The following is a 22,094-nucleotide window of genomic DNA, read 5'->3' on the forward strand; positions in this document are numbered from 1 at the left end:
GAACCGGCATCCTGTAATCATGGTTCCAAAATGAGAGGAATCTAGCAATATGGATCCTCAATCTGAAGAGCGTGTGTATATGATTAAATGTGCTTTTTTGAGAGAGAGAGAGAGCTTCAGTGAAACAATGTTAAACCAAATTGTGGATTTGATAACACACATGTTTGTGCTCACATGCAGAGAGCATGTATTCATACACACATGCTCGCGCACACACACACATATATTGGGATTTTGCTGATTGTTTTTCTTGGGAAGTAAGCACAAAAGTCCTGGCTATTTTTTGAAGAAACAGAGGAAAAGCTGGAAAGCTGAAAAATTGAATTTCTTGTGAAAATGTTGGGATAATTATGTGAGTATTCAAATTGCCAATATATTGATTAAGATAATGAGAAATTCTTCATAATGGTAGATCATGCATTTATAGCACAAACATCACCACTGAAAATTTTAATTTCTTGTGAAAATGTTGCGATAATTTTGTGAGTATTCAAATTGGCAATATATTGATTAATACCATGAGAAATTCTTCATAATGGTAGATCATAAATTTATAGCGCAGACATGACCATAACTTTGAGAGAGAGAGACATCAAAACTCTCATTGTTCCTATGGATAGGTCATGTGGAGGTTTTAGTGATCATGCTATTTTCAGTTCTGTTTTGCATTATATTGTTGAAACTCATTGTTCCTGTGGATAGGTCATGTGGAGGTTTTAGTGATCATGCTATTTTCAGTTCTGTTTTGCATTATATTGTTGCATGACAGAGACTTTCATGTGCAGAAAATTGGTCGCGCTTCAAAACTTCATTATGCAGCTGAGAACAGTGGGTCTGAGTCTGAGCTTGAACTCTGCAGTCTATCTGATGCAGGCTTGGCAGCTCTTGGGAAGGGATGTCCCAAACTTGAAAAGCTAAGTTTAATATGGTGTTCTGCAGTGACAAGTGCTGGTCTGAAATCAATAGCAGAGAACTGTAGAGACCTAACAGCTTTGGATTTACAGGTTCTTTCCTCTTACCACTTGAAAGTTCTGTTCCTTTTATGACCTTGAGAAATCCTTCATTATTACATGTTGCAGTTCTTTGTAACTTACATGCCCTTGAGGATATTTGTCTTTCATAGTAAGAATTTTCTGCCTACAATTCTGTTGCTTAGCTTGTTATCTGCTTAATGTGTGAAGTATGCTATATTGCTGATAGATCGAGATCAGTTTGTTGAAAAATTGGAGGTTTCATTAATTGATAAGCATTCCTAATACCGTACCTTTTTAGTTCTATTATGTTACACTTTTGGAACATAGTTGACAAACATCAGGCCTACCTATTGATTTCTGCAATATTTTGTTTTTAATCTGAACTCAGTTGGTATCTAATGTTGTTAAACTGCAGTTTCCTATTGCTTTACCTATTACTTCCTACTCTTGGAACTTTTCTAATGAAACCAGAGGAAAAAAAAGAAGGAAATCTTGTAAGAAATTCCAATACGAGAGACTAATATGTTTTAATTTTTGTTACTAGGTTGTATAGTGTTCAAAATGTCAACTCTTTTAAAAGTTTAGAAAAATGCATGGGCTTATTAATCAGTGTTTTGCAAGCACTATCAAAGCTTATATCAGGAAGTTATGCAAGAACTGGTTACACCCATGGTCACCAATATCAGTTTAATAATTTTCTTAGCGAAGCAATTTCTTGGGAGAATCTAAAATTAGCTTTTGGAAAATCTTGGGAAGCTTTTATCTGTTTCAGAAAGAAAGGAGCTGGTTAATAGAAGCAGGTAATGTATTAGAACAAACAGAGAAATGTCAGGAATTAGGAAACGAGATTTCATTTAAAATAGAAATTTTTTCACTATAACATCATAAACCACTAAAAGTTGATATTAATAATATAACTTAAAAATATCTGTAACAATGTTTTTGTGAAAATCTTCTTGGTTATATCATGATATTTTCCAGCGTAGTGGGGACATACCTGGTGATCTTTACCCATGTCATAACCGCTTAGCTTGCATATTTTTATTTCCTCTATCTGATTCCGTATTATTTTGCTTTTGTTGCACATTCTTGCACTTGATTAGTGATACCTCTCAAAAGCGATATTTTTTCATGTTATTTATCTTTTATAGTTCATTCTTTTTGCGAGGTGAAATGCGCACGCCTGCATGTCATTTTATACTAGGCCTATTTGGGAGCCTTTCATTGGGATGGGAAACAATTTCCATTCCATGTGTTGCCAAATTATGGTTTTGCCAAAATGTGGTGTTGAGGATGGAGTTGTCAAAAACATGTCCTTGTGATGCAGTTAGGGGTGTCAACAGCGGTCGGGTTTGGTTCGGACCCAGGTGGAACCAGACTTGGACCAGATTTTTGGGTATGGTATCAGGTCCAGATCCGGGTTTAATTGGGTCCACTATAAGAAAAAACATACCCGGACCCGATAAGAACTACATGAACCAAACCTGGAACATACTCGGCAAAATCATATTTTTTATCATTTTTACATTGAAAAACTGTGGGTCTTAATCGGAACTCGGGCCAGGTCCGGGTCTGGTATAAAATTTCACAAACTATACCTGGGTCCGTGTATTAATCATACCTTCGGGTCCAGACCCGGGTCTTCTTATTTATCGCCATATCTGGACCCTATAGGGTTTGGTTTGGTTCGGGTCCGGGCAAACCAGGCCTCTTGACACCCCTAGATGCAGTGTTTTGGCAAACACCAATCTCCCAAACATCATAGAACATGAGAATTCTCGGGAAACCGCAACACACCTCATACTCAATGCTCCCCAAGAGAGTCTTAGATGCAATATAGTTGCATTATGTCAAGTCACTCAGGCAGGAATTTGTTCCTAAACCTTGTATTATAATTTGGATGTAGGAATTTACCCTACTTGCACGAATCCTGCTACCAAGAGCAAACCATGTCCTATTTGCTTGGTTTCATGTTTGCAGTTCATACTTCATATAGTATGATAACTTTAGCGACCAATTGGAAATATTGAAGGATATTATGGAATGCCCAAAATTTTTAACCTTAATTATAATTCAAATATTAAAATTTCGATACTAATTTTTTTTGATAAGTATAAGTAAATCAGATCTTATAATGTGAAAACGATTTTTAAAAACGGTTAAGACTTTGGGCGCGGTTACACTAAAGATAACAATCAAATCAAAATGTACGAGATATACACATTTTAAACCACATACAATATAAGACTGAAATATGAAGAGTTTTAATTTTATTTCAAATCAGAGTATGAAAACAATACTTCAGTCTCTATATCATCAAGTACTTAAAATGAAAAGATCATGAATACCAAGATCGCAAGGTAAGAGTGGACCCTCGAGGATGCAACTCGACCAGCCCTTCGCTCCAACTACTCATCATACTTTACCTGCATTACCTGTTCTCCATAAAACGGGGTCAGAGTCGCTAAAGTCTGGTAAAGCAACCCAAACCCAAACCCAAACTTAAATAAAATATATCAAGCATTTAAAGGTAAAGATATATTATTCATCCCTCGTCAAGTGATAGACAAGAGAACGTCCTATGAGTCATTCATTTCAAGCATTCGAACATAAAGCATTTAAAAGCATTTCATCACCTAATATTTTATTCAACCTTAACTCACGTAATAAAGCATAATCTATATGCATTCAAGTCATACAAGTCATCGCATAAATATATATATATATATATATATATATATATATATAATTATATAATGCATCTAAGACATTCAGATCATTGCATCATTTTTATATGCATTCATAATTCTTATAAACAATAAGTCAAATCATATTTGACCATTCCAACGTGAAACACACCCACGTACCTTATAAGTAATTTAGTTAGATATTTATGATGCACATCAATCATGATACATAGGTGTGATATATTTACTCAGACAATCATAATGCAATTATTTGCAATGAAACTATGTAGGCGTGATGTATCATTCACCTAATAAGTCAAAACTAGTCATTTTTAGGCATGATGTGTTATTCACCTATACGCTAACATAAGCGTCACAATCATAACCTCATATCAAGATCTAAAATCAATAAGGATCTGATTATCATATCTGAGTTCAATATATAATCATGCTATAATAGAAAAGCCAAATGTATAAATTCATAACTGGCTATCTCAATCAACTCAAAAGATCATTACAATTCATCATAACATTTCATTTATTCATAATAAAGATTTATAAAATCCACGCCGGATCACCTGGTCTGGGAAATGTACACCTCCACAAGGAGTTACCGCCCTAGACGGATGGTCTGCCTGGTCTTGGACAATGCACTTTCTCACAGGAATATACCGTCTTCGGGGGCTACCCGCTCTTGGACAATGCAGTTCCTCACAGAGACTTACCGCTCTAGTCGGATTTCCTGATCTGGTCATGCACACCCTCACAGAGAATCCTTTGGGAACAGTTCTTCAACGGGTACCATATCCAGTGAAAACTATTGTGATACATGCATCAATACAATTGACCACTCTCCGGGTCGATAGCCATCAACACGGGCATAAGCATGTATACAATCAAAGCATCACACCATACATCACTTCATATGGCATTAAAATTATAAAATCACACATTTAACCAATAAGGTTTCATGAACCAAAGTTCACTATTGAACTTAAACATTTATCGCATGCATTCATAATTTTATTTCACGTGGCATTTAAATCATATCATACATAAGCATATTATCCTATGCATCATATCATCGCCACAAAGAACATTGCACTTCATAAATTGAATTTCGAACGATGCGTAAACAAAACATGAGTTCTATGCATGCATACGTGAATATGCACATTTCATAATATGAAGCAACTAAACCTCAACATACATAACTCTTACGTAGTTCGAGATTTGCACACACGATAAAAGTCATATACATTTTTCACCACATGAATCGATATATCACCTTAGATATAATTGTGTAAGGGTTGGTCAAAATCGCATTGACCATCCTACCGTACATCATACGCATATATTTCTTAAGCAAACAAGACATACAAGTTCAAAACAATTTATAACATTCACATGCATTCTTCTATAAAAGAATAAATGAGTCCATCATATGACAAGACAATATATATAACATCCACAGATGCATCGAACACGACTTGTACATATCCATAGTAGTTATATGTGCACCATGTATCAAATTCATACAAACACACAAAGCAACATAGTATGCACAAACCAAAGTATGATGACACACATTGCGTACATATTATACATTCATAAGTGCACAGACATTCAAACCCACACACAGGTGTACCTGCAGCAAACACACTCAATATTTCACTAACTACAATCATGACAAGCATGATTTCCGAACTACAATCATGACAAGCATGATTTCCGAACTACAATCACAAGAGTCCTAGATATTCACAATTAAGTGAAGTGTGTGAGCATAACTTGTATTTGCAATTCATTTAGATATTCAGTGCAACATCATGCTTACACAATTAGTGCCTAAACATGCTCTCTATAAGTTCAGTTAAGGTATCTTACCTTATTAATGTGAAAAACAATGAATCGAAACTTAAAAGACTGAAGAGTTTCGAAGTTCGTAAAGACCGCTACCTAAGCATTACAACGAACCCTTCGTGTGCGATCTCAAATGTCAAAAACTCAAAAAATGCCAATTATAACAAGATTAGCCAAAAATAGCAAATTACCTTATAAATCATTACTAAGCGCCAAATAACACACAAATACACTCCAATAATTTACAAACTCCATCAAAAATATATTTAAATATATATATATATATATATATAAATAGTGATTTATAGCCCAAAATAGTTCTATAAATACAAATTATACCCTGATTGGCTTGAATGAACAAATGAATATATAATAAATAAATAAATGAAATTCAAAAGCTATAAACACATTTCTAATTTGGAGATAAAAAAAAGAGTTCTTTATTTATTAATAATCCTTAAAAATTACGGGTTTTACATCCTACCCCCCTTAAAAAAAAATTCGTCCTCGAAATTTATACAATCATTTAAACAGGTGGGATTATTCATCAGGTCATTGACCCTTCTTACCCAAACCATCCGGCGAAGAAGAGATCATAAAATAAATATGAGTCTTAAGCATATTTTTAGGTTAACATCAAAAACATTTCAAACATCACAAATCATACAGGTCTTTCACATTTAATAATGACACCTTTCATATATGTGCATCTACAGGATTTAAAAATGAATACCTTACTTGCGACGGTTGTCTTACTCGCATCTCGTGGCCACTATTACCAAACTGCTCTGATACCAATTGTAACACCCAAAAATTTTTAACCTTAATTATAGTTCAAATATTGAAATTTCGAGACCAATTTTTTTTGATAAGTATAAGTAAATCAGATCTTATAATGTGAAAACGATTTTTAAAAACGGTTAAGATTTTGGCGCGGTTACACTAAAGATAACAATCAAATCAAAATGTACGGGATATACAAATTTTAAACCACGTACAATATAAGACTGAAATATGAAGAGTTTTAATTTTATTTCAAATCAGAGTATGAAAACAATACTTCAGTCTCTACATCATCAAGTACTTAAAATGAAAAGATCATGAATACCAAGATCGCAAGGTAAGAGTGGACCCTCGAGGATGCAACTCGACCAGCCCTTCACTCCAACTACTCATCATACTTTACCTGCATTACCTGTCCTCCATAAAACGGGGTCAGAGTCGCTAAAGTCTGGTAAAGCAACCCAAACCCAAACCCAAACTTAAAGAAAATATATCAAGCATTTAAAGGTAAAGATATATTATTCATCCCTCGTCAAGTGATAGACAAGGGAACAACGTCCTATGAGTCATTCATTTCAAGCATTCGAACATAAAGCATTTAAAAACATTTCATCACTTAATATTCTATTCCACCTTAACTCATGTAATAAAGCATAATCTACATGCATTCAAGTCATACAAGTCATCACATATATATATATATATAAGTATATATATATATATATATATAAAATATATATATTTATATATATTTATATATATATATATATTTATATATATTTATATATATATATAATGCATTTAAGACATTCAGATCATTGCATCATTTTCATATGTATTCATAATTCTTATAAACAATAAGTCAAATCATATTTGACCATTCCAACGTGAAACACACCCACATACCTTATAAGTAATTTAGTTAGATATTTATGATGCACATCAATCATGATACATAGGTGTGATATATTTACTTAGACAATCATAATGCAATTATTTGCAATGAAACTATGTAGGCGTGATGTATCATTCACCTAATAAGTCAAAACTAGTCATTTTTAGGCATGATGTGTCATTCACCTATACGCTAACATAAGCGTCACAATCATAACCTCATATCAAGATCTAAAATCAATAAGGATCTGATTATCATATCTGAGTTCAATATATAATCATGCTATAATAGAAAAGCCAAATGTATAAATTCATAACTGGCTATCTCAATCAACTCAAAAGATCATTACAATTCATCATAACATTTCATTTATTCATAATAAAGATTTATAAAATCCACGCCGGATCACCTGGTCTGGGAAATGTACACCTCCACAAGGAGTTACCACCTTAGACGGATGGTCTGCCTGGTCTTGGACAATGCACTTCCTCACAAGAATATACCGTCTTCGCGGGCTACCCGCTCTTGGACAATGCACTTCCTCACAGAGACTTATCGCTCTAGTCGGATTACCTGATCTGGTCATGCACACCCTCACATAGAATCCTTTGGGAACAGTTCTTCAACGAGTACCATATCCAGTGAAAACTATTGTGATACATGCATCAATACAATTGACCACTCTCCGGGTCGATAGCCATCAACACGGGCATAAGCATGTATACAATCAAAGCATCACACCATACATCACTTCATATGACATTAAATTATAAAATCACACATTTAACCAATAAGGCTTTATGAACCAAAGTTCACTATTGAACTTAAACATTTATCACATGCATTCATAATTTTATTTCACGTAGCATTTAAATCATATCATACATAAGCATATTATCCTATGCATCATATCATCGTCACAAAGAACATTGTACTTCGTAAATTGAACTTCGAAACATGCGTAAACAAAACATGAGTTCTATGCATGCATACGTGAATATGCACATTTCATAATACGAAGCAACTAAACCTCAATATACATAACTCCTACGTAGTTCGAGATTAGCACACACGATAAAAGTCATATGCATTTTTTCACCACATGAATCGATATATCACCTTAAATATAATTGTGTAAGGGTTAGCCAAAATCTCATTGACCATCCCACCGTACATCATACACATATATTTCTCAAGCAAAAAAGACATACAAATTCAAAACAATTTATAACATTCGCATGCATTCTTCTATAAAAGAATAAATGAGTCCATCATATGACAAGACAATATATATAACATCCACAGTATGCATCAAACACGACTTATACATATCCATAGTAGTTATATGTGCACCATATATCAAATTCATACAAACACACAAAGCAACATAGTATGTGCAAACCAAAGGATGATGATACAAATTGCGTACATATTATACATTTATAAGTGCACAGGCATTTAAACCCATACACAGGTATACCTGTATCAAACACACTCCATATTCCGCTAACTACAATCATGATCTCCGAACTACAATCACAAGAGTCCTAGATATTCACAACTAAGTGAAGCGTGTGAGCATAACTTGTATTTGCAATTCATTTCGATATTCAATGCAACATCATGCTTATACAATTAGTGCCTAAACATGCTCTCTATAAGTTCAGTTAAGGTATCTTACCTTAATAATGCGAAGAACAATGAATCGAAACTCAAAAGGCCGAAGAGTTTCGAAGTCCGCAAAGCCTGCTACCCAAGCAATACAACGAACCCTTCGTGTGCGATCGCAAATGCCAAAAACTCAAAAAATGCCAATTATAACAAGATTAGCCAAAAATAGCAAATTACCCTATAAATTATTACCAAGAGTTAAATAACACACAAATATACTCCAATAATTTACAAACTCCATCAAAAATATATTTAAATATAATATATATATATATATATAAATAGTGATTTATAGCCCAAAATAGTTCTATAAATGCAAATTCTACCCTGATTGGCTTGAATGAACAAATGAATATGTAAGAAATAAATAAATGAAATTCAAAAGCTAGAAACACATTTCTAATTTGGAGATTAAAAAAACGAGTTCTTTATTTATTAATAATCCTTAAAAATTACGGGTTTTACATATTCTCATCTTGTTTACATTATTGTCTCCTTTAAGGTTAAGCTTCAAAAACAAAATTTTATTTGTGAGACTGTAAACAGAATTTCACATTCTAGCAATTGCTATTTTTGGTTTGACATTATGGTGACCAAAATACAAATATTGCAAAATTTTTCCATGCCCATTTATCAGGCTTAAGCTGGATAATGTTTGCATGTAATGGAGCGAAACATTTTAGTATATGTTTGTATTTCAGGAAAATTAGAATATTTTGTTTTTCACCTGACTGATTGTTCACTTTTCATAAACTTACATCAACCTGTGACGTGTTGATGTTTGTAGAGTTTTTATAGGACATGGCTTAAAATAATTCATAAGAAAGTTGCTGAATTGAGCAATCTGAAATAAGAAATATCATTAATAAAATTTAGTAAATGCAGTTTTCTCATATCTTGCCACCAGCATTCAAAATTAGAAGGTTGATATTAGCTGTGGATTATTATATTCTGAAGCAATTCAGTTAGCTTCTACAACACCTTTTGGACCAAAGAAATTCTATTTACCTTTTAACAAATTGGATGCAGTATTCATGCAAAGTTTTATTTGGTGCCTCAATGAATTAGTGATTGCTTTACGTCTAAATAATATAAAACGGAAAATGACAATACTACCCATGAGAATTATCGTATTTCATAGAATTGCCAGAAGATATCGCAACATTGCTCGCATACCCACCACATGGTTTTCCTTGAATTTGGGGGCATTTTGATGATTTTACCCTTATGCTAAAACACCGTTCTAGCAAAACTCACCATTTCAACGAAACTCCACTTTCACCACGAAACTGAGATTCACCTATGCATTGAAATTGTGAAACTCAGTTTAGTTGCAACAAATCTCAATTGTGAGACTTTTTTTTTACAACTAATTTTCTTCCACTCCACCCCTATCATTCCCATCACCACCATCATCACTACCACCACTTCTCCACCATTATCTCCGTGACCATCACCACCATTGTCACCATTGCCATCATCACTATTACTACCATCACCATTGCCATTACCACTGCCACCATCACCATTGCCACCACCTCCATCCACCATCACCATCATCACCATTGCCACCATCTTCATCCACCATTATCAACACCATTACCGCCACCACCATTACCACCACCACTAGGTTTCACTAGTTTTATAGCAACTAGGTTTCACGACTGAGTTTTGCTATTTTATTACAATTGACTTTCACTAAAACTTTTTAGTATAGGTGAATCTCATATTTGTTGTCATAAGTCGAGCTGTGCTAAAACTTTTAAAGGCTATACAGTCTTAGCGAAATTGAGATTCACTTATACAGTTTTAGCGAAACTCGATTGCTATAGAATAGCGAAACTCAGTTGTGAAACCTAGTTGCTATAGAACTAGCAAAACCTAGTGGTGGTGGTGGTGGTGATGACGTCGGTATTGGTAATGGTGATGGTGGAGGGAGATGGTGGCAATGGTGGTGATGGTTGATGGAGGTGGTGATGACAATGGTGGTGGTGGTAGTAATGGGGATGATGGCAATGACAATGATCATGGTGGCAGTGGTAATTGAGGGTGTTAATGGGTCGGGTTTACCCTGGCCCGACCTCGACCAAACCCTATAGGGTCTGAGTATCGTGACAAATAAAAAGACCCGATTAAGACTCTGGTCCAGACCTGAAGGTCTGATTAGTACATGGACCCGGGTATAGTTTGTGAAATTTTATATCAGACCCGAGCCTGATCGAGTTCCGATTACAACTCACAAATTTTCAATGTAAAAATGATAAAAAATATTATTTCACCGGGTATGGTTAGGGTCTGGTTCATGTAGTTCTTATCGGGTCCAACCAAGGTTTCTCTTATACCATACCCGAAAATCTGGTCCATCTATAGTTCCACCTGGGTCCTAACCAAACTCGACCTGTTGACACCCCTAGTGGTAATGGTGATGATGGTAATGACAATGGTAGTGGTGGTGGTGGTGGTAATGGTGATGGTGGTGGTGATAATGGTAGAGAAGTGGTGGTAGTGATGATGTTGATGGTGGAGAAGTGGTGATGGTGATGATGAGTGTGGACGGGAAGGAAAGTAGTTGTAAAAAAAGAAAAGTCTCACAACTAAGATTCGTTAGTTCTGTTACCACTAAACTGAGTTTCGCTATTTCAATGTATACGCGAATCCCAGTTTCGTTGAAATGGTTAGTTTCTCTAAAATGATGTTTTAGCGGAAGGAAAAAATCGACAAAAATGCTTCCAAATTCAGGGAAAATCGGGTGGGTGGATATGTGAGAAATATTGTGATATTTTCTTTGCTATTTTGTGAAATGAGATTATTCTTAGGGGTAGTACAGTCATTTTTCGTAGTATAAATGGTTTAAGGAGCACTAAATTGAGGATGTATTTAGTATGTGAATTCTGAATCATGTTTGGTCACACTACTTTTCTTTTCCAGAGTATCTTCCAACAATCAATTTGAGAACCTAGTTTCTTTGAGTGAATTATTGACAGGAGCTAGACTTGGGTTGTGTCATAGATTTACTATGATGGTGCACAAAATTTGCGCTTTTTATTGTTGGACATAGCTGGGCATATTTGGAAGCTTGCTTAACCTGCACACCATTTTCTCTGAAAAGTATATCAGACAATCAATTTTGATAGATTAAACTCATTATTTTTAGTCTTGATTTTTTGGATTTCTTCCATGTGGTACATAGTCACCTGTATAGTTCAAAGGTAATTTCTCGATGATGTTTTTTCTCTGAAATATTTTCAAAAAGTATTTTTTCTTAGGAAAAGCTTGGAAGATTTAAAAATTTAAAAATATAAATAACAATAAAAATGTAGTAAAATAATAGTTTTTGTAACAAACCTAAATTCACCTCCAAAAAGTTTCAGTTTTTTAAAGGAAGTGAATTGACTCCGAGACTAATCTATGGTCTTGCTCTAACCAGACTAAGCTCTAGGGAGTCAGCTTGTGCACAAGCGTTATCGTTTAATAACCCACTAGAATTGAGTTCAAAAAGGAGACACCAGACAAGATCTTTTGTCAAAAATCAAACCATTATATTTATTTTCCGAATGCGGAATATAACCCGAGGATATGGGGTCCATCACAAATTTAATATCACCGTTCAAACCATTTATTTCAAACCATAATGAAAAATAAATAGTTCGAATCACCATTCCAAAGAATGAAGTCAAAAAAATCAAACTTTACAAACTTTAAATATCAAATCTATAAAGTCTAAACACCATCCACACTTTTAAAAATCCTTAGCCCATAAAATCACCACCCTCGCCACACCGGCCAGACAGTTCTCGCCATCACATAGGAGCTAAGTCTGAGCTCCACCATTCGAAAATGTAAATACGGGTGAGAACTCACAAAATCATACATTGACAATAAAGAATAAAGTATAAGTTTACCAAACACATTGTTTGGAAACCATATAGCTTGATTAATAACCTAACACAATATTATCATGCTTGCATATCAAATTAATGTAACATTTTTGCAACAATTCATTCATTCATACCTACATGCTAACATGATTCATATCTCAATACTTGCACAAAACGTATAACAATGCATATCAGATGCATGACTCATATTCCATGTATGAACTAACATAGATATCAATCACATATTTTATTTATGAGCTAACACACTACATGAAGCATGCATAACTTTTATCTTGTACCTAATTGTTGCTTTTGAATGCATGTACATGATTGAATACAAACATTTAGTGATTAATCCTGACCATTGCTTGATGATACTGAGTTAGGCCAGATCTCGAGCATTCACGTGCACAACTTAGCTTGTATCTTATTCACGTTATGTTTTATTAACTGAGTTAGAACCCGAGAATCTCTATCAACCCGCAATACACGCTAGGTCGGAACATTGGCGACACACACACAATGTCGGGGCAATAGTGACCCACGCTCAATGCCACTTTTATTCGGTATACCAAAACGCTACAACTGAGCAAACATCACTGCCCCTAGGCAAAGCAATGGAAATTACTTTGTAACCGTGGCTAGGGACTATGGACTTCCCAGTGTCCATGGGAAAAACAATGGCCATGGCGTCCAGTATCACATGGTTCCTACAACCAGCAGTCGAGGTTCCCACACGTCCAGTAGGCAACCAAGTTTTATAATACACTTTTCCAGTTTCTTTTATCTGTGAGTTATTCTTCATTTATTCTGTACAACAAACATGGACTCACAACATGCATCACATCGTGCATCTTTAGATTGGGACACACCCGCTCAGGAATAACAATGTATCTTTGTGTGCCAACAAGTGCAATTAATCTTATGCATCACAACACAGTATAAAGAATGCATTCACATTATTAATGCATCAATTTTTCCCTAACATACAACCCTTCGTAGGCCCATATATATATAGTTAACTCCTTAGCCACAATACAATCCGGTTCACTTTTCGAACCATTACATGATTAACATAAGCATCCATACAACATCACAACATCATGTTGCATACATGGTTCACATTTGGAATAATTACATTCATGCAATTCAACACATCCTATCTGGAGCAATTACATGCAAACAAACAACATGCAAAACTATAAAAACAATTTTTTCCTTGTCAGTATAAAATTTCGTCATTCATCACAGCGAATGAAATAAATTCTAATTTTTTTACTATAGATGCACATAATGCTAGTTTTCTACAAATGAAACCTAGGGTCATGCTCATTCCGATTCAGAGAATAATAACTCTTTTACTGAAACCTGTTTTCTGTTCACAGAACAGACCTGTCTGGTTCGATCTTTCTGAAGAAACATCTACTAACAAATTTATAGAATAAAATAATTTCTTTTATTTTTATTGTAGTTAGCTTTGTGTCTGACAAAAGCTTTAAAAGAAATTAGGTCTAAACTCCATCCCAATTGAGAATTAAAATTCACGTACTACAGTTTGTTTATGTTCTTAGATAGACTGTGTTCCAGAAATATTCGATTTTAGAACAGACTTTCGTGATTTTTAATTCTCAAACCGTAATGAATCAACACATAAAAATCTTGGCCATAAACACTGAGTAATTTGGGAGAAATAAAATCAACAAAATTGTGCAACAATTACATAATTTTTGTCAAGACTAAAATTCTATGCTGACTTGCATATGTCGTATCTCCCAATCCGGACTGTAAATGAACCTAAATTTTTTTCTGTAACTGTACCTACATGTCTGAAAAATCTCTCTAAAATTTGAGAATTTTTGGGTTCACTGTTTTGGAGAACCATAATTTTTTTAAAACTGGTCATAATAAAACTACATGACAAAATATAGTTTTCAAGAAATTCATTATTTTCATAAAGAAACACCAAGAACATGTATCCAACGGTTTTGAATTCATCATAAGCACATCATACACATGCACATAAACATCTAAACATGTTGTAAACACAGAAACAACATACATATCATGAATCAAATACAAGATCTAACGTACATAAGAAAACACGTTTTTCTCAAAAATGATTTTCGAAAAAGATTTTAGGTTTATGAAAACCTCTGAATAAATTTTTAATCCATCAAAACCATATTAAATATAAACACGAACACATCTAGCGTGTTGTAAACAATAAATATATTTGATAAGATAACATGTATTTAAACACAAATCTAAATTGTTTTTCATTGAAAGAAGGTTAAATCACTCGTACAAATTAAGATAATTATTTCGAAAGTAAAATAAGGTTTTTAAAACAAATCAAATCACAGAAAATCATTTCCATGCTTGGATTGACCTATACTAAATTCTAAATATGCTGTAAAATGTATAAATTCGTACCTCTGAAGCATAAAACTACCGAATATGATATCGTACATGCGAAGAATGTATTAATTTTCTAAAAATAAATTCTTAATGGTGAAGTTTTTAAAATACAGAGGAAACCAAAAATAGAAAAATTGAACTTAAAATATATAAAAATAAGAAAACTTAAAAAAATATCGTAATAATAATATCAAGATATTTACATTTTGGTGATATTTTGCTGATATTATTGGCCTAGCGTAAAATGGCGATAATATTGTGATATTTTCAAAATATAGGCGATATTGGTGACAGTGATTGGAAAGTTATTTTCTGATTCCAGTCACCATTTTGTGTTGATGATGCATTCATAAAGTACTGCCAAGCCGCAAATATTTAGTTTATGCTGGGCAATCGATTGGTTAACATCCATGGCAACTTATGATTGTTTCATCTTATGGGTAAAATTTCTAGAAGCCATTATGCTGCCTTTCAGCCAAAGATTGACTAAAACTTTAACTTAGTCTATATTTGCTTTCTAAAGTTGCAAGGTTTTTTGCAAGCTTTTCCTTATACCTTCCTCACTTCTGGTCTATAGTTGCTTTCTAAAGTTGCAAGCTTTTCTTTGTACCTTCCTCACTTCTGTATGTTCAGGGTTGCTATGTAGGAGATCATGGTCTTGCGGCTGTAGGCCTATGCTGTAAGAAACTTGAAGATCTAAACTTGCGCTTTTGTGAGGGTTTGACTGATAAAGGTTTGATTGAGTTAGCTGTTGGTGTTGGACAGTCATTGAAGGTTCTCGGTGTGGCAACTTGTGCAAAAATAACAGATATTTCACTGGAAACTATTGGTTCCCACTGCACCAATCTTGAGAGTCTGTCTTTGGATTCAGAAAATATTAGAGACCAAGGTGTAGTTGCCATAGCCCAAGGATGTGCATCCTTGAAGTCTTTGAGGCTCCAATGTGTAAATGTTACAGACAAGACCTTGCAAGCTGTTGGCGCCTACTGTTCATCATTGCAGTTGCTGGCTTTGTACAGTTTCCAAAAATTCACTGACAGGTACATGTCTATCGTAGTCTTTGAAGTGTCTGTTGTTTCTCTTCATTTTAAGGTAACAGACAATGGTTGTGACTATAAGCACACACAATTAGGTAGTGATGCAAATTGGTCAGAGACTCAGAGTTCTCACCCAGGTCCAAACCGGATCCAACCCTATATTCACATATCCAAGTAATACATATCTGAATTCAGGTTGTTGTCAGAACAAATATGGACGGGCACAGGTCTTGCCTTAACCCATTTTTACTTTTCCACATGAAAAATCTATAGATCTTAAACCAATTTTGGCAGATCCAGTACCACAGAGACCCGGATCATATCCCAATCCAGGGGTCCACTGTGAGATCAGGTTGGATCTGGATCCAGAATTGGTCTCTCTCTTCAAGAGTTTAACACAATGGGTCTAGCATGGCCAAATCATTTCTAACCCATTTTATCCCTTGCTTTTATTTTACTATTTGGCAAGACAACTCATACATATATTCAAGTGAAACTTTCATTGCATTTAAACACATTGGAAATAACAGTGGTGAAAGACTTGAGATAGGCACTCATTGAAAGATGAAGAATGATGTACCATGTCAATCATTAAATAAGCATTGATGTCTCTACAATTAGAAACTGTATTGTATATTGTCTTCGCGATGACATTGTGTTTGTGAAACTGCATAGTTTTAAGAAATCCTATTTAGGTACTTAAGTTATATATCTTTCATCTTATTGTGGTTTGTCTCAATTTGATTTAAATCATAGTTGCCAGAGTGGGAAGCAGTATGGGAATCAGGATAAGGAAACAGTCATTCAAAAATTTGAAGGATTGGGGAAGCAGAAAGTGTGTAAAGAGCGCTAGGGAGAATTGTTTAGGAAGCAGTATATGAAATTCTTAGAAATAATAATAAAATGATGGAAAAAATTTAAGAAGCGAAGTTTTTTTGAGGAGAGAAGTATATTAATGAATAATTAAGAAATGACGTTTACAATCGACAACTACATCATCTTATTAGAAAAAATATCTAAATCATTTAACAAAATAACACACTATATATTGAATAGAAGTGCAAGAGATTTAAAAACAATTTAATAAGTTTATTTTGGAGTTTGGATACAAAACATTGAAATAATAAAAAAAATATGTGCAACAATTAATTCACAACTTATCACATATATTATAATTCTAAGGAACTTCAACTAAGCCTAACAATATACGTCATTATATGATAATAAAAAAAGTTTGCTAAGGGTAGACAATGTTATATAATTCAAACAACAACAACAACAACAACTACGCCTTCATCCCAAAACAATTGGGGTCAACGATATGAACCAAAAAAGAAATTCATTTTGGGTCTTCCACATGAATCCTTTTCCTCCAATCATTTCTATCCAACGCCATGTCCTCGGTGAGGTTCAAAGCATTCATATCCTTTCCTATCATCTCCATCCAAGTCTTCCTAGGCCTACCCCGACCTCTTTTAACTAATATATTTTCCCATTTCTCCAACCTTCTAACTGGAGCATCATTAGGCCTTCGCCGAATATGTCCAAACCACCGTAAACGATTCTCTCGCATCTTATTTTCAATGGGTGCAACACCTACCTTCTTATGTATCTCTTCGTTCCGAATCTTATCTTTTATTGTATTTCCACACATCCATCTAAGCATCCGCATCTCAGCTACACACATTTTTTGAATATGATGTCTCTTGGCAGCCCAACATTCCGTACCATATAGTAAAGCGGGTCTAATAGTCGTCCTATAAAACTTTCCCTTCAACCGCAATGGCATTCTACGATCGCACAACACTCCAGTAGCACTTTTCCATTTCATCCACCCAACCTTTATCCTATGATTTACATCTCCATCAATTCCATACCTATAAAATGTTATATAATTCCATACCTATAAAATGATATCGAATGCCGATCTAAAATGGAAAATCTTTACTTTTGAAACGACATAGCAAAAAGGCATTGTAATGAAAGAGGGAAAAACAATACAAGAGTGTGCCTCTTATGGGCTTACAAAAACACAATAGCAAAAAAACAAAGACCACTTATGGGTCAATACAAGAACACATGCACATAAGCTACTTAGGGGGGCAATAACACAAGTAAAAAATATAGGATTTTATTAGGAATCATATGCTTGAGAAAGCATTTTTTTTTGAAAGGCAAGCTGGGGTTAGGCAGAACCCCCACTAGTTATTATTCAACGTACCACTGGGTTTTGAACCTGCAACGTCCCACCATAAGGAGACGTGCATTGACAGCTCTTACCAACCATGTAGATCCCCCATTGGTAGAGAGAGAAAGCATGTTAAATATAGCCGTTGAGAGTGTAATAAAATATGCAAAAATACAAAACAAGGGCCTCTAAGGGCTTACAAGATCATGAACACAAAGTACACATGCACGTACACAAGTCCAACTAAGGGACAATACAAGAGCTCAAAGGACCCACCAACTCTATTTGGCCTTTGATCAAATAGTTCCTATAAAAACATAGAAGGACAAAAAGAACAAAATATAGTAAAAGTACTAATGTGCCCCTAATAGGTATATATATATATATATATATATATATATATATATATATATATATATATATATATAAAACTTAACAGGGAGCACTCTCAATGACTCTTTGAGTCAAGGGCATTATAAAGACTGTAATGCCTTCATAAAAAAGCCAAAATACAAAAAGTAAAATGTCTAAAGCGCCCCTAATGAGCACAACTTATTATATAATGTAGAAAGATAAAAATACCCTAATGGGTATTAGGCTATTAGCTATTACAATTATATTATATATATATATTTATATGTATAAATATACAAACATATTATATAGGTATATATAACTATATATACACCTATATATACAACTTTAACACTCCCCCCCAACTTAGTGTAATCTCCGAAAGTTTATCAAACAAAAAATGAAATTGGGGAGAATGAAGGGCTAACTGAAATTCCGATGCTATATAGGGTAGGATGATGGTCATCTTCAGATATTCTTCACGAACGTAGTGACAATCCATCTCGATATATTTGGTTTGCTCATGAAATGTGTGATTGCCAGCTATATAGATAACACTTTTGTTGTCACAAATAACTTTCAGGATGATTGCATATACACCCCTATATCTTTTAAGAGGCTTCTCAACCACACAATTTCAGATGTCGTGGTAGTCATGGCACGATACTTAACTTCAGATGAGGACGAATATACTTTTTGTTGCTTCTTGCATTTTTAGGATATCGTCGAGTCACCTATAAATACACAAAAATCGTAGTTCAACGTCTATCATTGGGGTTTCCTCCCTTGTCAGAGTCAGAATAAGTAGTTAAGTCAAAGTGGGAAACAAATTTTTTTAAATATCTAATAATACACATGACAACCTATGTCACATGGGTGCGGGTGCGGGCGCGGGTGCGGGTGCGGGTGCGGGGATTCGGCACTTCCAAAAAACCCGGGTGCGGGGGTGTGGCAGGGGCAAAAATGTAATAAGTAATATATATATATATATATATATATATATAAAGGGGGTTGGGGAATAGGCGGGGTTTTTTTTTAAAAAGGGGGTTGGGGAATAGGCGGGGTTTTTTTTTTTAAACTTTGCAGCTGTGCGTGAAAAACTTACTTTATGCTAGTTTGTCAGCAGCTGACAGACTAGCATAAAGTTTTTTAAAAAAAATTTCGAAGCCCATTTGGGCAAATTTTTTTTTTTAAAATGGATATTAATGATCCTGGGTGCGGTCAACGCACCTAGGATCGAGTTGACCGCACCCGGTGCGGCACCCGCACCCGCGTCGAGTCGCGTCGACGCGGGTGCGGCACCCTCCTAGCCGAATCCCTGTGACATAGATGACAACACTCATGTGCACAATGGTAGGAGAATGCAAAAATTGGCTAACTGCATGCACTGTATGAGAAATGTCAGGTCTGATAATAGTTAAATAAGGGCTCCAATCATTTGACGGTAAGGAGTGGGGTTGTCCAAGGGTATGCCATCATTCTTCATTTTTGCGTTAATCACTTCATGAGTGTCCACCCTTTTTTCATCTATAATTCCAGACCTGTCAATGGCGTCAGTAGCAAACTTGAATTGAGTTAGTAAATAACCATCGACAGAGTATGCAACCTCAATCCCTAAAAAATATCTAAGAAAACTTAGATCAATCATTTCAAAAGTTTGTTTTAAAATAATTTTTAATATAACTAACTCCTTGTTTGTCCCCTCTAGTGATAATCATGTCTTCAAAATAGAGAAGAAGAATAACAACACCTGTATTAGATTACATAACAATGTCAGCATAACATGATTTAAAACCAATTTTAACTATAACATAATTAAATCTATCATACTAGGATTTAGGAGTATGTTTTAAACCATACAAGGTTTTACATAAATGAAGAACCTTTCTTGCTAGAATTTCATATCCTGGTGGAGGATCCATGTATACTTCTTTCAATTTACTATTTAAAAATGGATTATTGACATATGTTTGATAAATATGCCAATTCCTAATGGCAATTATAGCTATAAGGGTTTTAATATAAGTCATCATAGCTACGAGTGTAAAGGTTTTATCATAGTCTATACCATATTCTTGAGAATAACCCTTGGCTACTAACCTAACCTTATATCGTTCAAGGGAGCCATCAATCTTGGTTTTAACCTTGTACACCCATCTATGACCTATGGACTTTTTTTCTTTAGGTAAATATGTTATTTTTCATATGTTGGATTTTTCTAAAGCATCAACTTCTATGTTCATGTCTTCTATTCATTCTGGATGAGTTTTGGCCTGTTTATAAGAATTGGGTTTGAAATAAGATTTTTTTTTTGGCTAGGCATGCTCTATATTGAGGGAAAAAAATCATAGGATACAAACCTATTCGGGAGTCTAGATTCTCTAGTGGATCTCGTAAGGGTACTAGATTCCTATGACTTAATGCTAGAATAATTGTCTAAGGCATTGGGCTGACTATCATTGCCGCTTCTGTTATATTCAAGAATAGGATGGTTATTTCTATCTACATCATGATTCACATCACCAAGAGTATTTAGTTGAGGTTCTTCATTCAAAACATTAGTACTTGAAAGAATCTTTGTTATCTTTAGGAATCAATTCAAGCAAGAAGGAGTAGTTATTAGGCACATTTTGATAAAAAAAATTCTTTTTCCAAAAAGGTCACATTTCTAGAGATATAAGTCTGTCATTGTGAAGATCATAACATCTAAATCCTTTTGGGGTTTCTTCGTATATGAGGAAAACACAAGAAATTGCTTGAGGGGACAATTTGTCATTTTTGTTGGTAAGAAGAGAGCATTTGCATCCAAAAGTTCTCAATCTAGAATAGTTAGGGAATTTTTTTTAAAGTTTTTCAGCAGGTGTAATGTTTTGAAGCTTGATAGGATGACTTCTATTTATAGGGTAAATAACGGTAAGGGCAACTTCCACCCAAAATTCCTTTTGGACATTTTGAAATAATAAGGGTTTTCTATGATAATCCTATGTTTTCTTTCTGCCAAGCCATTTTGTTGATGGGTATAAGCACAAGATCTTTGGTATACAATTCCATTTAGTTTTAAATACTTTTTGAAATCATTTAACATAAATTCTCCCTTGAATCAGAGCGAAAAATAGTTATATTCGACTTAAACAAATTTTTAACTAAGTTGCGAAAGGATTTAAAAATTTTAAATACTTCGTTTTTGTGCCTAAGAAAATAAATCCATGTGTATTGAAAATAATCATCAACAAAGATTACATAAGCATAATCACCATTAGATACAATGGGTGCCAGAACCCATACATCCGAATCTATTAATTCAAGTGGTTTAATTACACAAAGGGTTCTCTCTTGAAAAAAAATG

At 34.3% G+C, this 22,094-nt stretch overlaps 1 protein-coding gene across 3 annotated transcripts in view; it reads left to right on the forward strand.

Annotated features, from left to right (window-relative positions):
- Positions 1 to 22,094, forward strand: part of LOC149837124 (uncharacterized) — a 72,899-nt gene that overhangs the window by 22,829 nt on the left and 27,976 nt on the right. For all 3 annotated transcript variants that reach the window (XM_090005836.1, XM_090005834.1, XM_090005835.1), the window contains exons 2-3: positions 786 to 1,004; positions 15,803 to 16,209. In XM_090005836.1, the coding sequence (XP_089861962.1) occupies positions 786 to 1,004; positions 15,803 to 16,209 (626 nt within the window). The remainder of the gene's footprint in view (positions 1 to 785; positions 1,005 to 15,802; positions 16,210 to 22,094) is intronic.

Source organism: Nuphar pumila, chromosome 5 (genome assembly GCF_984573655.1).
Source record: "Nuphar pumila chromosome 5, dmNupPumi1.hap1.1, whole genome shotgun sequence".
Lineage (NCBI taxonomy): Eukaryota > Viridiplantae > Streptophyta > Magnoliopsida > Nymphaeales > Nymphaeaceae > Nuphar > Nuphar pumila.